The sequence below is a fragment of the Cheilinus undulatus genome, linkage group 11 (assembly GCF_018320785.1).
Source record: "Cheilinus undulatus linkage group 11, ASM1832078v1, whole genome shotgun sequence".
In the NCBI taxonomy this organism is placed as follows: Eukaryota; Metazoa; Chordata; class Actinopteri; order Labriformes; family Labridae; genus Cheilinus; species Cheilinus undulatus.
Window position 1 is genome coordinate 1,188,381 of NC_054875.1, and position 12,420 is coordinate 1,200,800.

The following is a 12,420-nucleotide window of genomic DNA, read 5'->3' on the forward strand; positions in this document are numbered from 1 at the left end:
TACAGCGATGTAACTACATAACCTGCATAGCTAACATAGCTTAGTTAGCTTTAGATACAGCTATGTAGCTTCATAACCTGCATAGCTAACATAGCTTAGTTAGCTTTAGGAACAGCTACGTAGCTACATAAAATATATAGCTACATAACCTGCATAGCTAACATAGCTTAGTTAGCTTTAGATACAGCTATGTAGCTTCATAACCTGCATAGCTAACATAGCTTAGTAAGCTTTAGAAACAGCTATGTAGCTACATAACCTGCATAGCTTACATAGCTTAGTTAGCTTTAGATACAGCTATGTAGCTACATAACCTTTTTAGCTAATGTAGCTTCATTACTTTTAGAACTAGCAACATAGCAACGATATCGACATAGCTAACATAGCTTTGATAGCTTTAGATTAAACCACATAGCTATATTAACTTCATAGCTTAAACAGCTAAAGAAGCTTCATTATCTTTAGATTAAGCTACATAGCTAAATTGTCTATGTAGCTGAAGTAGCTCAGTTAGCCTTGGCTATATAACCTCTTACCTACATAGCTAGTGTAGCCTTTTCAGCTCAATATAGCTTACATAGCTAAAGTAGCTTCATTAGCTTTTATGTAGCCATGTAGCTTCATTAACTATGTAGCTAATGTAGATTTGCCAGCTTTAGATTTAGCTATGTTACCTACGTAGCTAAGGTATCTGAAGCAGCTTTGGTAGCTAAAGATAATACGATTTTTAAGATTAAATGACGGGATGTTTAGTCGGCTAAAGTTAAAGCTTTTTTAATGCGTTTGATTGGCTGCAGGGGGAGGCTTCCCTCATGACGGGGTGGGCGATGTAGCCACAGGTTCATGCACATGCGCGTGCACGTGTGGTGATAACGACTACACTGATGATGAACACCAACAGAGACGCAGTAATCCTCCGGAGGAGGTGGTGTCGGTTTTTTGGTTTTCTGTCCCCCCTCCCTCCCCTACCTGCCGTCGCTCGGGGCAACGCAGCGAGAGCAGACCTGTGTGAGTGCGATGAGTGCGGGGTGGGGCGGGCGGGGCTAGAGATCGGCGGGGGTGTCAGAGGGCTGTAGGGGGGGCAAAGGGAGGGGGGGTCTCAGTGTCCTCAGGGAGCTGCAGGCAGACATTGTCCACTCCCTCCTGCTCCGCCCTCGTCCTCCGCTCCTCCTGCTCGGCGAGAGGGTGGATGAAAATGTCATGTGCGAGTCCTCAGCCCTCTCCTCCGCTTCCCCCTTTCCTCCCCCCTCCTCACCACGTTCAGTTATAAGGAGGTCTCCACGCAGTAAAGGTGGGCCAGGTGTGGGGCGGGGGGTTTCAGCGGCCTGTCCCTGCCATGGTGGTTGTGGTGGTGATGGTGGCGCGGGTGGTGGCGGGGGCTCCGGGTGCTCTTTTTGTTGCCGTGGGAGACTGATGAGCTGCTGCTGCTGCTGCTGCTGTTGTTGTTGTTGTTTCGGTTGCAGGGGGTCACCGGGAGGCTGTACTGGCGGTAGGGGCGGGTGGGGCGGTTGCGGGTAGGGGGCTGGGGCTGGGTGGGAGGGGGTGGTGGCTTGCGGAGGGCCGGGTGCAGGTGCTGGTATCTGCTGAGCTCTGATTCGTCGTCCACGTCGGTGTCGTCGATCAGCGGGATGTTGTGGATGAGGTCGTTGATGAGGAACTCCGGGTGGGCCATGAAGTTGTGGATGGAGTTGCGGGATTCCGGTTTCTCCCGGCCCTCGTACAGCGAACTACGGAATGCTTTCACCACCCGCATCTGCAGAGAAGACGGAGAACGAGCACGGAGAGACGACAAGACAGAGAAAGGAGAGAAAGTCAGAGAGGAGTGGTGGAAAGGAGAGGCGGGAAACCCAGAGACAGACGGACCTTTGTCCTCCAGCAGACAGACAGACAGACAGACGGACACTCAGGCCCAGGTGGCTCCAGACCAATGGACAACCTCAGCGTTATTTTACAGAAGACATTACAGCGTCATAAGCTTTCACCAGCCTCTGAGATGCTCTGAAGGCTGATATTTATCAAACTCTGTCAGAGAAAGAAAATTGTGGATATTTTGAATATTTTTCAGTATGATGGCTGGCTATGCACTTGACAATTCTAACCCTGATTTTGGGCCCTATTTAATCTGACACATAGCAATGATGTGGGATTTATCTCACAGCCATCTAAGCAACACCTCATGGTGTTATGGTAGGGCAGGACCTGTAGGGGACGCTCATCATGCCAATCCCTGATTCTTTACTATCAGTGGAGTCCGCTGGTAAATCGAACTTACTGAAGCCAGATGGGAGACGAGCAAAATAAATTTACGTAAAAGGACCAGAGTGAATTACGGCTTGTACGGGCCATCATACGAACTACACCCTCTATCATCAAATACGTCGATATGGTTGGATGTTTGCTGGGGTTTTGGTTGTAGTTCGGTTTATTCACAACCTCTGGAATGACAGACGTGACAAGCCGTGAAAGTATTTTAATTTTTGGTAGCGTAAATGTACCCTAACAGGCTACTTCCCTCTCACACCATGATGAGTTATTTTTAATGGCAGTGATTTTGTTTTTGAGCTCCTTTAGAAAAAACAAAAACATCTTTAACACCAGAAAAACCTTCCAGTATGCTGCTATAACTGGATCCACGCTAATCTCTTCACAGGCCGCCATTGTTTACAGGATTGGAGTCTCTTCATCTAAGCCACGCCCACAGATATGCCTCTTTCTCCTCAAATGATGCTGATTGGTCCAGTCAATCTTTGACCAGGATCCCCTTTATGACAGACGAGGAATCTGGACAGCTCTGGAAGGTTAGGCCAGATTTGTCCCCCTCAACGTGATTCCTGACTTTATGGTCCAAATACGATTGTTTTACTGATCTGGAATCATTTTTATCAAACATGTTTGATTCTGGACTGGGCTGCCTCAGATTAAATACTAAGTGTATTTACTTACAAGTAGATTGGATCAGCCATCAACCCAACAGCTATCAGAAACTCTACCATCATCTCAGCCAGGATTTCACCGTATTCTTTTTGATTTTCTAGTTTATCTCTGGAAAAAAGAATGCATGCAAAGACAGCAGCCTCGTAACATTAATCATCCTCCATGTTTGTTTCTCTCCTGACGTCCTGTCTGTGAAATCGTCCCTGCTAACATCAGCTGTGCTCTAACAGTCCGGCGGTCGTCCGTGTGGGTTCAGAGGATTCTGAGGCAGACCTCGGTGAAACTGTCCTTTTGTGTGTGAAGTGTTTTTAAAATAAGTACAGATTGGTGAATGGTCTTGTGTGTAGCCAACCTTTAAAGATATAATCTATAATATTTATTGATCCAAACTCCCTTCATGTCCTGAGCTAGGTTTGAAGGAGAGGAATGAAGAAAGGGCAAAGGTCCTCTCACTCCTCAGCTCCCTATAACAACTTAAACATGATGCAACGTTCTTCATGGTCTATGGAGTCAGTATTAATGCAAAACTCAGGAGCCAATTTTACCACTCTGATATCAGGACTTATGGATGGATTTTAGTCTTGGATTTTTCTCCAACCTTTCAATCCAAACCTCCTCCTTGTTTTTTGATGTTCTCTGTTTGAGCTCCAAATGTCTGCTTGGTCTCTAATCTTTAGTTGATTATAAAATGTAATGTTCCAACATTCTCCTCTCATTCAGGCTGACTCTCTGATTTTCCTCTGTGGTGTACAAAACTTTCTCAGAGCTCTAAGTGTGTCTCTGCCGTTTGTTTTTTCTTTGAACCAACCAATAGGAAACAGGGGGAGGATGGACCAATCAGGTTAGTTCTGCCCTGTTGTTGCTATGCTGTTCTCCAGGAGACATTAGCTTTGATCTCACTGAGAGAGTCCCAACATTCTATCACACACACATCATCTCAGTCAGCTTCAAAGCCCTAAAACTCCACCCCAGCTCCTCCTATAGACTTCAATTAGGCTTTAAAAAGTAGACTCTTTATTCAGCTATTCATGCTGGGTCCACATTTCTGCTGTCTCTGTCAGATTTTTAATAATTCTTGTTTAATCCCTTAAAGCCTGTTGTATCATATTTGATACACACGTTTATGATACCTCTATCTCATTAATATGATCATAAATTACTAAAAAAAAACCTTCTGAATACAATCTGATAAATTATAAAAATCCCCTCAAGTGGATTATCAGTTACCAAAAACACCTAAGATATCAAATGAGATACAAAAAAATATATATGATAATTTTATGGAAATTTGGATTTTTTTATTTCAGTAGAAAGTGAAGTAAACATTTTGGTTCCAAAAAATGAGAATTTTCTGGCTGTAACTTGTGTTTTTAGGCTTTAATGGGTTAAGTTTGATGATTTTTGGCTCTCAGACTTTCACTGTGTGTGTGTGTGTGTGTGTGTGTGTGTGTGTGGTAGAATGTTGGGACTCTCTTGGTGAGATCCAAGGAGAACAGCATAGCAACAACAGGCAGAGCCAACTTGATTGGTCCATCCTCTGCCTGTTTCCTATTGGTCGGTTTTTTGAAAAGAATCAAAGATCAGAGACTTGTTTAGAGCTCAAAGAAAGTTTTGTAACCCCAGTGAAAAATCGGAGAATCAGCCTGAATGAGAGAAGAATGTTAAAACAGGAAATCTGATCATCAACTAAAGCTTAGAGACCAAGCAGACATTTAGAGCACAGAGAAAAATGACTTAAATCAGTGTGTCACGCTCTAGAGCGTTAAAATGGCTCTAGAGTTTAGCAGTAATCCTGCTGATAATTTTCTGCTCCTGTACGTTTCGCCCACTAGTTTTCTGTTTTACCTTTGAAGATAAATGACTTAAACTCCAACACACTGAAACCAAAGCGCTGTGGGTGTGTCTGTACCATTGCTGATTGTCCCTCCAACATTTTAATCCTGATCCTTCAAAGCTAAAGTTAAAATCTTGGTCCATGGTTTCAGAGCGTCCACCTGACCCTGAGCGTCTCTGACAGACAGAAGTGAAAAACCAAAACAAAGTGTTCAGAATGAGTCGACTAATGAATGTTTCTGTCAGTTCTCACGTCACTCACACCACAGGGGACGAGAGCGTCAGACGCCACCATCACAACGACCACGGAAGCAACACACGCTCCACATTGTACATGTGTGTGCGTGTCAGTGTTTGTGATGAGACAGTGTGTGGAAACACTCCGACTGAAGCTCATGCATGCACTCACACAACGTTCATTCCCTCTACTGACAGGACTTTAGTCTGTTTCGCTCCTTCAGATACCAGGCGGTCGTCCTTTATGTTCTCTGGATGTCTTCATTCTGATTGGACCATTGTGTAGACGTACAGCCCGCACTAAAGACCGCCGTGTCAGCTGACCTGATCTGCTGATTTCTGTTAGTCAGTAAAAAGCGCGGCTCTAGAGGTGAATTTTTTACATCTAGTTAAACAGATTAATTACGTCTCATTTCACCTCAACTCTTCAAGGAGCTGACGACGTTCAAGGCAGCGTTTCCTGTCTCTTTGTCTCGTCTTGTTTAGTTTTGACTCGTCTCATTTTGTTTCATCTCGTTTTGTGTATTCTTGTTTCATCTAATCTCATTTTGTCTCTTTTTATTCATCTTATTGTTTTATCTTATTTCTCCTTATTTAATTTCATTACATTTCACCTCCGTTTGTCTCATCTCCCTTCAAGGAGCTGACAATGTTCAATACAACATCTTGTTTTATCTCTTTTATCTTGTTTCATCTCCTTTGATCTTGTTTCATCTCTTTTGATCTTGTTTCATCTCTTTTGATCTTGTTTCACCTCTTGATCTTGTTTCATCTCTTTTGATCTTGTTTCATCTCTTGATCTTGTTTCATCTCCTTTGATCTTGTTTCTTGTCCTTTGATCTTGTTTCATCTCTTGATCTTGTTTCATCTCCTTTGATCTTGTTTGATCTCCTTTGATCTTGTTTTTCTTTATTCGTCTTGTTTCTTTTTTCTCTTTGTATCTTTCGTCTCTCTCTCTCAATCTCACCTTCTTTTATCTTGTTTTGTTTTATCTTGTCTCGTTTCTTGTCTCATCTCATCTCTTCCTGTTCATTATTTTGCCTCATCTTGTGTTTTCATTTTCTCTTTTTTTCCAGCTCTTTTAGTTCTGATTGCCTCGTCTTGTCTTCTATTGTTTCGTCTTGGTGGATCTCTTCTTGTGTCTTTCCATCTTGTTTTATCTTGTCTCATTTCACCTCTATGAAATGAGACAAGGTCTTCTCTTGCCTAGTGACACTGAGCCAACAAAGTTTAATGCTGCATTTTGTCTCTTTTCATCTTGATTCATCTAACATTCTCATCTCTTCCTGTCTGTTATTGTGCCTCGTCTTGTGTTTTCATTTTTTTCCAGCTCATGTAGTTTCTATTGTCCCGTCTTGTCTCATATTGTTTCATCTTGGTTGATCTCTTGTCTCATTTAATCTTTTTTCTTTTCTTTCATCTCTGTTCGTCTCTTCTTGTCTCATTTCTTCTAGTCTAGTGTCACAGAGCTGATAAAGTTCAATGCTACATTAAGCCTCTTTAGATCTTGTTTCATTTCAGTGTATCATGTTGTTTTGTCTTGTTTCATCTGTTTTTTATTGTTTGATCTTGTTTCTCTCTTCTTGTCCTATATATCTGGTTTCCTCTCATCTCTTCTAGTTTCAGCATTTTGTCTTTTTGTCTCAGTTTTTTTTGGCTCATCTCAGTTTGTCCCTTTTCTTCTTTAATCTTGTTTTATCTTGTCTGGCTTTGTTTAATCTCAGTTTATCACTTTTCAATTTGCTTTGTTTCATTTTATCTTGTTCATTCTCGGTTTATCCTGTTTCATTTTTATTTCATTATGTTTTATCTTGTTTTAGTCATTTTTACTCCTGTTTAATGTCTGTGCTGTTTTTTGTTGTTGGATCTTGCATGGCTCTTGGTTCTGTAACTTTTATTTAAGAATTTCTTTTAAACACCAAAAATGTAGAAAACCGTCTCTCAAATGGGAGCTTGCTCTTAGAACTGGCTCATTTCTAAGTTTTCTTAGCTCAACATCAGCAGGTCCTTTAAAAGCATGATGACCACATGAGGGAGAAAAGCCGTTAAAGAGGCACCGCTAGCCTCTTAGCTGGTGGCTAATTGGCTGTCATTAAGTCTTATCAGCATGTAGGGATACTCAGCCTCGGTCAGAGAGCCACAGAGATGAGGAGGGACGGTGAGTTCTGATTGGCCATCTCTGATGACAGTCACCTGGTATCTGAATGAGCACAACCCTTGGTTAATGCTAACTGTAATCAGGCTCTCACTCACAGATGAGGATGTCTGTTAGGCACAGATGAGAAGAAGCGGGAGCAGTGAGCGTGTTAGTTCAAAACAAAGGTCAGAACCTAAAGCAGTGACCACGCCCACACAGAAGCATGCATGCTGAGCAGACAGCTGAGTTTCCACATCGTGCAGGTTGACGTCTGCATGCATCGGACAGCTGTCAGTCATGGTGCTGTTTGTTAAAAAGATCAGCATCACACACACTCCAGCCCCCCACCCCCACCCCCCCCCACATGTATGCGTGGTGTAGAGCAGCCATGCAGCGAGAGAGAGAGAGAGAGAGAGAGAGTGACTGACTGAAAGGATGATGATGTGCTGATGATGAAGTTGCTGCGGGATAGAAAAAAAACAAGTCTTGCAGAACAGAAAGGTGACATCACGTAGAATCAGCAGGTCAGAACAGAACGTGATTGGTTAGATCACTGGAAACAGAAGGTGATTGGTTCAAATGCCGGAGCGAGGCTCGGGCGTCAGCGTGTCACACGTACAGAGGCAGCCAGGTCATGCTGAATCAGATCTCTGTCACTCTCTGTCTCTCACACAACCACACACAGCACACTGGCGCTATGAGTGGACTGGAGGTGCAGTATGCAGTCGATGGCGTGTGCGTGCGGTAACACATTCATCTGCCATGGCAGTTGGTCCATGCACCCCCCCACCCTGGAGCCCAAACAGAGGCAGAGAAGCAGCATGAGCTCAAAAACAGAGAACACACAAACACCAAGCTTCATGCCGACTGCAGCACCGCCGGAGTCCAGACTGGGATTATGATGGTTGAATGACATCAGTGCTGCAGTCGGCCCAACAGCGAGGAGTCTCTATAGACGAATCCACGGAAACATGGATGTTTACAGGCCGCCGTTCCTGCGCTGGCATCTCACTTTAACATGTTTGAAGAGAAGCGAGTAAAAACGTAAACGTCTAAGGCCCGGATCAGACCAAAGATCTGCTAGAAACACGCCTGTTTCAGAAATCTACAGCGGCAATAGCTGTGATTTCTCTCTAGTCTTTATTATTGTCGCAGTTGTTAATTATGCTGGCAGATTTTTACATTTCTGTTAGTTTTCTATTTCGCAAAAATACTTCATTTTCGTTTAGTTTGTAGTAGTTTTAGTTTTTGCAGTAATATGGCACAGATATGCAAAATTAATCTACACATGCTCTACTCTATGTGTTCTCTACTCTACCTATTCTCCACTCTACCTGTTCTCCACTCTACCTGTTCTCTACTCTACCTGTTGTCCACTTTACTTGTTCTCCACTCTACCTGTTCTCTACTCTACCTGTTCTCTACTCTACCTGTTCTTTACTCTACCTATTCTCCACTCTACCTGTTCTCCACTCTACCTGTTCTCTACTCTACCTGTTGTCCACTTTACTTGTTCTCCACTCTACCTGTTCTCCACTCTACCTGTTCTCCACTCTACATGTTGTCCACTCTACCTGTGTCTCTCTACCTGTTGTCCACTCTACCTGTTCTCTACTCTACCTGTTCTCCACTCTACCTGTTCTCCACTCTACCTGTTGTCTCTCTACCTGTTCTCTACTCTACCTGTTGTCCAATCCACCTGTTCTCTACTCTACCTATTCTCCACTCTACCTGTTCTTTACTCTACCTGTTCTCTACTCTACCTGTTCTTTACTCTACCTGTTCTGTACTCTACCTGTTCTTTACTCTACCTGTTCTGTACTCTACCTGTTCTTTACTCTACCTGTTCTCTACTCTACCTGTTCTTTACTCTACCTGTTCTCTACTCTACCTGTTCTTTACTCTACCTGTTCTGTACTCTACCTGTTGTCCACTTTACTTGTTCTCCACTCTATCTGTTCTCTACTCTACCTGTTGTCCACTCTACCTGTTCTCCACTCTACCAGTTCTCCACTCTACCTGTTCTCCACTCTACCTGTTCTGTACTCTACCTGTTCTCCACTCTACCTGTTCTCCACTGTACCAGTCCTTCACTCTACCTGTTCTCTACTCTACCTGTTGTCTCTCTACCTGTTCTCCACTCTACCTGTTCTCCACTCTACCTGTTGTCCACTCTACCTGTTCTCTACTCTACCTGTTCTCTACTCTACCTGTTCTCCACTCTACCTGTTGTCCACTCTACCTGGTCTCTACTCTACCTGTTCTCCACTCTACCTGTTCTCCACTCTACCTGTTCTCCACTCTACCTGTTGTCCACTCTACCTGGTCTCTACTCTACCTGTTCTCCACTCTACCTGTTGTCCACTCTACCTGTTCTCCACTCTACCTGTTGTCCACTCTACCTGTTCTCTACTCTACCTGTTGTCCACTCTACCTGTTCTCCACTCTACCTGTTCTTTACTCTACCTGTTCTCTACTCTACCTGTTCTTTACTCTACCTGTTCTCTACTCTACCTGTTCTTTACTCTACCTGTTCTCTACTCTACCTGTTCTTTACTCTACCTGTTCTGTACTCTACCTGTTGTCCACTTTACTTGTTCTCCACTCTACCTGTTCTCTACTCTACCTGTTCTTTACTCTACCTGTTCTGTACTCTACCTGTTGTCCACTCTACCTGTTCTCCACTCTACCTGTTCTTTACTCTACCTGTTCTCTACTCTACCTGTTCTTTACTCTACCTGTTCTCTACTCTACCTGTTCTTTACTCTACCTGTTCTCTACTCTACCTGTTCTTTACTCTACCTGTTCTGTACTCTACCTGTTGTCCACTTTACTTGTTCTCCACTCTACCTGTTCTCTACTCTACCTGTTCTTTACTCTACCTGTTCTGTACTCTACCTGTTGTCCACTTTACTTGTTCTCCACTCTACCTGTTCTCTACTCTACCTGTTGTCCACTCTACCTGTTCTCCACTCTACCTGTTCTCCACTCTACCAGTTCTCCACTCTACCTGTTCTCCACTCTACCTGTTGTCCACTCTACCTGTGTCTCTCTACCTGTTGTCCACTCTACCTGTTCTCTACTCTACCTGTTCTCCACTCTACCTGTTCTCCACTGTACCAGTCCTTCACTCTACCTGTTCTCCACTCTACCTGTTGTCTCTCTACCTGTTCTCTACTCTACCTGTTGTCCAATCCACCTGTTCTCTACTCTACCTATTCTCCACTCTACCTGTTCTCTACTCTACCTGTTCTTTACTCTACCTGTTCTCTACTCTACCTGTTCTCTACTCTACCTGTTGTCCACTTTACTTGTTCTCCACTCTACCTGTTCTCTACTCTACCTGTTGTCCACTCTACCTGTTGTCCACTCTACCTGTTCTCCACTCTACCAGTTCTCCACTCTACCTGTTCTCCACTCTACCTGTGTCTCTCTACCTGTTCTCCACTCTACCTGTTGTCCACTCTACCTGTTCTCTACTCTACCTGTTCTCCACTCTACCTGTTCTCTACTCTACCTGTTCTCTACTCTACCTGTTCTCCACTCTACCTGTTGTCCACTCTACCTGGTCTCTACTCTACCTGTTCTCCACTCTACCTGTTGTCCACTCTACCTGTTCTCCACTCTACCTGTTGTCCACTCTACCTGTTCTCCACTCTACCTGTTGTCCACTCTACCTGTTCTCTACTCTACCTGTTGTCCACTCTACCTGTTCTCTACTCTATCTGTTGTCCACTCTACCTGTTCTCCACTCTACCTGTTGTCCACTCTACCTGTTCTCCACTCTACCTGTTGTCCACTCTACCTGTTCTCCACTCTACCTGTTGTCCACTCTACCTGTTCTCTACTCTACCTGTTGTCCACTCTACCTGTTCTCTACTCTACCTGTTCTCCACTCTACCTGTTCTCCACTCTACCTGTTCTCCACTCTACCTGTTGTCCACTCTACCTGTTCTCCACTCTACCTGTTCTCTTCTCTACCTGTTCTCTACTCTACCTGTTCTCCACTCTACCTGTTCTCCACTGTGACATAATCACATTTAAAGTTATTTCCAAGTAGAAATTAACTGTGTCGTGGGGAGGGCAGATGGTCGGGTGGTTTAGGGCGCTGCCCATGTACGCGGGCGGCCTGGGTTCGAGTCCGGCCTGTGGCCCTTTGCCGCATGTCTCTCCCCACTCTCTTCCCTGTTTCCGAGTCTATCCATTGTCCTTACTCTATCGAATAAAGGCATGAAAAAGCCCATAAATAAATCTTTGAAAAAAGAAAAAGAAATTAACTGTGTTGTAAACTGACAGACATTTAAATGTTTCAGTCTGAACTCATCCTCTCATGAATCTTTGGTCTAAACTGGTCTTAACATGACTTTTTATGCAACTTTATTTTGAAAGTGATATAAAGGAAGTGGAGTTCTGATCTTGAATAAGAAGTTAATTCTTTAAAAATGCATTTTTTAATGTATATTATTTTATTTCTATTTATTTATGGCATCTATTGTTGGCCATTAAAGGCCTGAGTTTACTAATTCATTAAAATCTTAGAAGGAAAAAATAGAAATGCATAAAAATCAAAGTTTTTGCTCAATTTTAACATACTCAAGGCTGTGATAATCCCCTCAAGGAAATTCAGTTTGCATGTAGAATATAAAAAATATTTCTATATTTTTTTTCAATAAAAAAATCTGGGGTTTTGCACTTAATCTGGCATTTACAGGGTTAAATCCCAAAATATTAATCCATATATGATATCTATGATCAGCGGTCTTATTAAACAGAACTTTATCACTAATATGAGGCGGATGGTCGGTGGACGGCGTCTAAGACATCAAATCTAAACAATGTCAGGACGGTCAGGTTCAGTTACCTTCATCCGCAGATGTCTAACGTTTTTAACTCAACTATGCCAAGACGCCACCGCAGCTATGGTACCCACTATGAGATGGCGGCGCCCACTGATGGCGTTGGGATTCGTCTATACGTGACTCTGGCATACATGATAGACACTCAGACACACAGACAGAAAGACAGACAGACGGTCAAGCAGTAGGTTCAGTGCTTATCTGTTTTTCCAAAGAGCCTGTCAGACAGCAGAAAAACACCTCATGCAGCCTGAGAAGGTTCCAGAGAGTCAGCGCTCGCTCCGTTTGTTTTCATTTTGTCTCCATGGACAGAGTAAACTTTCGAGTATAGGACGCCCACAGTGCGACCTCTGCGGGTCGATCGTTTCTCTCCCTCTCTCCCTGCCGGCTCTTTCAGCAGTGCTTGATGGAAAAACGATGATG

At 43.5% G+C, this 12,420-nt stretch overlaps 1 protein-coding gene across 5 annotated transcripts in view; it reads right to left on the reverse strand.

The window, feature by feature from the left end:
- Positions 1-346: 346 nt before the first annotated feature.
- Positions 347-12,420, reverse strand: part of atp2b3b (ATPase plasma membrane Ca2+ transporting 3b) — a 98,261-nt gene continuing 86,187 nt past the window's right edge. For 3 of the 5 annotated variants that reach the window (XM_041800031.1, XM_041800029.1, XM_041800030.1), the window contains one exon: positions 347-1,753. In XM_041800031.1, coding sequence (XP_041655965.1) covers positions 1,265-1,753 — 489 coding nt within the window. In that variant the 3' untranslated portion in view covers positions 347-1,264. The remainder of the gene's footprint in view (positions 1,754-12,420) is intronic. The other 2 variants (XM_041800033.1, XM_041800032.1) reach the window with 1 other exon arrangement.